A 6,773-nucleotide genomic window follows, 5' to 3' on the forward strand; every position below is an offset into this window, starting at 1 on the left:
CTGACTAAGAAACAGCCTGACACATCATTAAACAGCTAGCATGTTTGATACAATGGAAAACAGCCATGCGTGAACTTGTAATACTAAAATACTCCTTTTTACACCGAGCCACACATTGTGAAAACATAAAGTGGGTGTAGTTTGTGTAAACTCTGGGTGTAGAGCTGCTGTGTCACCAAGCCCACACAAGAATTGGACTGGTTGAGGTTGACTATCCATTGAGTGATTACTGTAACAATGGAGTGATAGCTTCCTTTTGAAACAGGAGGGAAGTTGTCATGAATGACATGCAGAGATCTGGGAAACTGAGGCTATTTTCAGACAGCTGAACAACTAACAGATCCCTGATAAAAAATACTGACTTGACGGATTCCAAATAAAAACATCTGGCTTTACATAACAATGTGACGATGTGACCCTTTTGAAAAATGTGTCTGGACAAATAGATAAGTAAGTGATTTAAGCAAATAGTTCAACATTTGGGGAATAAGGCTTATTTGCTTTCCTCCCACGAGTTAGATGTGTAAATCAATATCACTCTCATGTCTATATGACTCATGGAGCTAGAGCCAGGAGGCCATTAGCTTAAAGACAGAAAGCAGCAGAAACAGTTAGCTGGCTCTTTGTAGGGTAAACTATGTACACAAACCAGCACCTCTTAAGCTTTGCTACTAACTTATATAACTTGTATCTGTACACATACACATAAAGGTGAGATACAGGCATATCTGTACGCTAACTATGGAACTATTACTAGGAAGCTATATTAGCTTAGGTTAGCTTAAAGACGGGAAGCAGAAGAGAGAGACTGGCTCTGTGCAATGTAAAAGGAAATACACAAACCAGCATCTCTTCAGCTTTGTTACCACATAACTTTTGTTTAATCATTACACAAATAGATACAAGTGAGATATAGGTTTGACTGTATGCTAATCATGACAATGGAGCCATTTGGCTATTAGCTTGGCTTAAAAACTGGAAGCAGGCAGCTACAAAGTTTAAGATTATTCCTACCTAAAAACCTACCACCAAAAGTGTACTAATGAATAGGTTCTATCTCATGTCAATCTGTGCAAATGAAACAAAAGAGATATAATATGATATAAGGTGCTGGTATGTATGTATATATGTATATATACGTATTTGTTTCCCCTGCATCCAATTTGTATGCTAAGCTAATTGTATCTTGGCTCTAGCTCTATAACTACCGCATTCTGACTCTCAGGAGGTATATGTCCCAAAATGTCAAAATACTTCCTTGGTGTACAGATGCTTTCCAAAAATGATAATTGTCTCAGTTTCACAAATTACCTATGATGTCATTTGAGTAGCCTACTTTTATTTGACTTGCTCATCAGCAGTATTTTACCCCTTCCTAAGCCGTCACTGTAAACAATGTTGGGTACCTATTACTGTAAAATGACTACTGGAATAAAAGTATACAAAAAATCACTAAAGCTTCTAATTGTGGGACATTCAAACTAACTAATTTGGTTGTGTAGGCTGCTTTATTCTGCTTTATTTATATTTATCAAAGATATGTCTCCAAATACCATATTTGGTAATGGCATATTTTTTGTTGCCTGGATTAATCATTTAGTTGACAGTTTAGTTACACCTAAAAACCCAACCTCATACACTGAACTAATGCAGCTCTGTACCTTCATGATGGTTATAAGTTTCCTTTTTTAGAGATGTGTTTATTCAAATAAAGATAATTTAGGAGGCTTCGTGCTGAAGAATTGTATTATGCTCTCCACTCCATTTATGTCAAGGGTAGACGTATGAACACCACTATATATATAATTGAACAGCAACAAAAACAGGCTCCAAAGTGATTGTAAAGTGGAATTAACACTGAACACATCCAACAAGAACTGAACATTATAACCCCCATAAAGGTAGGATTTATTACAGAGCTGTGGTATTAGACTGCATCTAAGTGTAGCGCACAGCAACCCTTTTTTCAAAGGCTGTGGTGAGGTTGGTGTTAGTTGGTCAATAGAGAAAAAGGGATAGTTTCATGACTTTAGCACTTCACCAACAGGGTGTGATGCCCCCTGAGGCACTGTACTGACTCAGATAGAAGGCAATGTGCAGCTCTTGACAATGAACTGGCGTCAGTGCTTTTTCAGCGGTTGGTGTCCATAGCAACCTGCGGTAAACATAGGCTAGTGGAGACAAGAGCACTTGCAAAGCTTTACAAAAAAAATTAAACATCTCAAGTATGTAAAGTGGAAGTCCCAGTATTTCCCGTGTGAGGTAAATATCTGACCATACTAACACACAAGCACACAATCTTGGCAACGGGAGAAATACCACAGAGCAGCAAGAACAGTTTGTCCCCAGATGCCTCATGGTGATATTTGGCAGGGATTAAAAAATGTGTGGAATTCAAGTTAGATACAAAGGACTTGACGGCCGCCAGTACGAGTGATTTGTCTGATCTGACGCACCCACAGACACGCAGACAGAGATACTGCTGCATTAGATGACATCACAGCCATGATGGGAGTGTATATGTGTGTGTGTGTGTTTGATTGAGGGTTGCCCCATAGAGGTGTGAATGCTACACCGCTCTTGGATACTGTTGCTATGTTTTCACCAAGCCTACCTTTCACAATGAAATGTAAACAGAAGGGATCCTGGGAGTTTTATCTTAAATGTCAGGGGAGCACATGCAGGTAGCTCTGTCACGCACTTTACCACCATGTTGCGCAACAGAAAGTAATTTCCTTTTAAAGCCTTGCCTAAAAACAACTATGGGACAAATGCAGAAAAAAAAGATCACAAGGAAAGTCACAACACTGTAAAAAAAAGTAAAGGAAAATATTCAAAATTCCTAGCAAAAGTCATACATTTTATGCATGTGTAAAAGCTGTGTTTTCCAGGATCAAAGCTAATTTGTGCAGGATTTGACCTCCAGCGGTGTGTTAAGCATGTGCAATGATACACGGGTAAGTCCAGAACATTCTATTGTGGAACATGCAGTGTTGGTTTCATAAGTCTCCACGAGGAAACTTTAGAGTCTTTCCCTTTCCTCTGCACTCCGTGTGCTGCATAAATTCACTTTGTAGTGTAACCTTGTACAGACATGATTGATGAAATCCTGCCATCTTCTTCTGTCTGAAGGTTTTTTTATGTTTTTGCATCACATGCACTATTTTTGCAAATCCCATAGCAGGTTACAAAAGCATAACCTTCCTCAGGGCAAAGGGCGAGTTTGGCAGGTCTGATCACAAAAACGAAACATTAACTAGCTTGTCACCTCTTTTGAGACTGTAACATTATTTGATGGTGACAGAGAATGCAAGTCTTAAGTAGAATAACAATATACATAACAAAACACTGATGTTTTACCCTGCTCAGTGGAACACTATAGCCTAATGCTGCAAACTCTTCTTCAGTAAAGTAACAGCACAAATCTGATCAACACACAATTTAAGTCAAATAAGATGGTCTCCCTTACATTCTGTGGTATTTACATAAGAGACTGTACATGGAGCAACAATATCAATGTGCTTTGCAAGTCAAATGAGTCATAGCATGGCTATGACATGTGGTTATTACTAGTGTATAGGTGTGGGCTATAGTTAATCTTCAGTGTAAATTGTAAACTAAATATGGATGTCTCTTGTTAAACTGATTTCAATTAGGCCAAAAGTAAGTAAATGGAATATATATATACGTATGTAAGTATATATATACGTATGTATGTATATATATTTATACACTTTGGTTAGCCACTTGAAATAGATAATTTCCCCAGTGCAGAAGGGAATTCTTCAAGAGCCAGTTTGGGGCTGACTCCCTCTCATTCATGCCCATGGTGTCTCATTCATTGACATAAATCATGACATGTTCCCTAACCTACATCACAGGTGAAAATAGGTGTCTAATAGGAAACTACAAGATTTCATTCTGAGTCTCTTTGGGAGGGAGGGGGGGGGGGGGGGGATTTTTCTAACAAAAGCACAAGCTCGGTGTGATTTCCCTTGTCAGACCTAAGATAAGTCAATCGGAATTCCCCGCTGAAGCCCCGCCCACCGAGCGCACAAAACCCAGGCGCTTGCCTTAGCTGCACTACTCTGCCCTGACATTTGGAGAAAGACGGAGCTGTTTTTTCTGACAGTCGCAAAGACACCATGGACGTCCACCGAGTATCTAACCGCAATCAAATGGATTATAACTTCGAAAGCATGGAGCCCAAACACGGGAAAATGCTGCCTTGCCAAGAGGACCGTGTCGACAGCGGCCTGGATTCCCTGAAGGAGGACGAGCTGGTGAACGAGTTTGAGGACATGCATGTGAACATAAGCGAGGAGCTCACACAGGAATACGAACCGTGGAGATCTGCAGTGACTGACGACGGTGACACGTAAGTTGATTTTTTGTTGTAGATAATTAATCATGCACAGCGCATTCTCACGTTTCTTCTGCGTAAATCAGATGTGCGTAAATCAAAAGCACTCGAGCGCAGCATGCACAGTTCAAATTGAATGCATAGAAAAGCTATGAAAAAGCTGCGAAATTACGCATGAAAATGTCGAAAGTTGCACAAAAACAAGAGGCCTTTAAAAAGTGTATGCGCGTGCAACAAAGCGCGTCCTCAGTGAGTGTGTGTGTACTTTGGCTGAGAGCGCAGTCTGGGCGGTGCTAAAGTCCGCTCTGCGCGTTCAGGAAAGTCCCTGGCCTGGTGCCAGGAACTGATAAAGCATCAGATGTGTCAAGCAACAACTGGTGGAAATAACCCGACAAAACTCCGGTCTTGCGAAACGCTCCACTGCTCGGGCTTTGTTATTTCGCACTTAGCTGGAACCACTTCCTCAGTGGGTAAATCTTTTTTTTTTTTAAAAGCACTCTTTTAATAATTTTCTTTCCCCCCTCCTCCTCACCACACAGGCTCCTCCACTTGGCCATCATCCATGAAGCCACAGAACATGCCTTTCAGATGATCAAACTTTCTCACAATCACCCCTTCCTCAATGCACAGAACCACCAGAGACAGGTAATAACCCCAAAGAAATGATTAAATACAAAGCCACACCTTCCTCCTCATACACACAAATGACCTTTGAAGTCAGGATGATAATTAAATATATTTTCTGAATGTGTCCTCCCCAGACTGCCCTCCACCTGGCAGTGATCACAGAGCAGCCTCAGTTAGTGGAGAGGCTCCTGAAGGCCGGCAGTGACCCACGTCTAGCCGACGACAGCGGGAACACGGCTCTCCACATCGCCTGCAAGAAGGGCTCCCTCGCCTGCTTCGGTGTCATCACCCAGAACTGCCAGCGCCACATCACCTCTATGGCGTCCTTCCCCAACTACAGTGGTAAGTACAGAGTTAAAATGGAACACCTGAAGACACACAGACTTTCATGTCTCACTTAAGAAGTTCTTGAATTTGGTTATTAACTGAGCTTTTCCTCTCCACAGGACATAACTGTCTCCACTTGGCATCCATTAACGGCTACATCTCATTGGTTGAAAGCCTCGTTCGGCTGGGTGCAGACATCAACGCACAGGTATGTGTCATCAGCCCAAGAGGCAGCCAGTTTAACAAAAGGGATGTCTGAAGGACAACCTCTGTGTGATGCCGCAGCGACCTAACCGTGTTTCTTTACGTTGTTGCTCATAGGAACAGTGCAGTGGACGGACGTCGCTCCATCTGGCCGTAGACCTCCAGAACCCCACACTGGTCCGGCGCCTCCTCGAGCTCGGCGCTGACGTGAACTGCTTGAACTACGGTGGCTTCACGCCGTACCACCTCACCTACGGACGCCAGAGCGAGGAGATCCGCTGCCAGCTGTACGAGAGGACGCCGCAGGAGCTGAGGGAGCTGCCTGACAGCGAATCAGATGAGAGCGATATGGAGGATCTGGATTCATCGGAGGATGAGGTTAGTTTTTGAATCAGGGTCCTCAAAGACAAAAGAGCCTGAAGATTTCATATGATCTTGTTTTTAAAGTCTGGGTTCCTAACGTCTTTTATTTTCTCTCCTGCAGCTGTACGATGACATAAAGTTCGGAAAGTAAACAGAAGCACCCCGTCTACCGGTGGTGTGAACGACAGTGAAGCTGCTACTATGTGGCCCAGCCACGGCCCCCAACGAGGGACACATCAGTCCACGTCCCCCGTCCAGGCCCAAGTCCACAGGTCCTGGTCCTGGGATCCAAAGAACGTGGATGAAGACGGTGTCCGGTCTGGTCAAGCCCGGTCCGGATCACAGAATGATCTGCACCGAAACACCATAAAACAGCAAGACCACGACCTCCATAGTCCTTCTATATACTGTAAATATACATTGTGTATATACCAGACAAGACGTGTGTAATATATTGTAAATACAGAGATATTATTTTTGTACCTGTACATATGTGTGAATTTAAACACTATTAACAAACAGTTGTTCTGAATAAAAAGAAGTTTATAAATATACACAGCTGTGAATGTTGAGTTTTATTTCCTTCTGTGTTTCACGGCCTTTCCACATTTTAAAATGAGCATCATTTGTCACTTAAACAAAGTGACGAGGAAGACGGTCATCGCCCAGACTTGTGAAAGACAAAAACAATCCCACTTAGAACAGTCTGGGATTTCCTTGTTGGGGCGAGGTCACCAGGTCTCTGAGTCACTGCGTTTGAAAGTCCCTGGGCGGCATAAGAGGAACATGCTGTACGTAAACTTTCCGCCCCGATGCTACCGCTGAGTGGCAGCTGGCACTTGCTAGAAATACAGAGCAACTTTTGTACTAGGAAGCGTCTTTTACCAAT

General features: G+C 42.6%; 1 protein-coding gene across 1 annotated transcript; it reads left to right on the forward strand.

The window, feature by feature from the left end:
- The first annotated feature begins 4,098 nt into the window (after positions 1–4,098).
- On the forward strand, positions 4,099–6,429 carry LOC306711058 (NF-kappa-B inhibitor alpha-like). The gene is made up of 6 exons (XM_079179833.1): positions 4,099–4,378; positions 4,903–5,008; positions 5,125–5,332; positions 5,437–5,525; positions 5,639–5,899; positions 6,006–6,429. Exons 1-6 carry the CDS (start codon positions 4,146–4,148, stop codon positions 6,033–6,035), a joined length of 927 nt encoding a protein of 308 aa, XP_079035959.1. The 5' UTR covers positions 4,099–4,145; the 3' UTR covers positions 6,036–6,429.
- Positions 6,430–6,773: the final 344 nt, after the last annotated feature.

Source organism: Pholis gunnellus (assembly GCF_910591455.1).
Source record: "Pholis gunnellus genome assembly, chromosome: 19".
Taxonomy (NCBI): domain Eukaryota; kingdom Metazoa; phylum Chordata; class Actinopteri; order Perciformes; family Pholidae; genus Pholis; species Pholis gunnellus.

Excerpts from the sequence above, each read along its gene's own strand:
- LOC306711058 (XM_079179833.1), top strand. The coding sequence starts at position 4,146 with ATGGACGTCCACCGAGTATCTAACCGCAATCAAATGGATTATAACTTC. Across the intron at positions 5,333-5,436 it reads GTCCTTCCCCAACTACAGTG|GACATAACTGTCTCCACTTG; the intron begins GTAAGTACAGAG and ends TCCTCTCCACAG. Across the intron at positions 5,900-6,005 it reads TGGATTCATCGGAGGATGAG|CTGTACGATGACATAAAGTT; the intron begins GTTAGTTTTTGA and ends TCTCTCCTGCAG.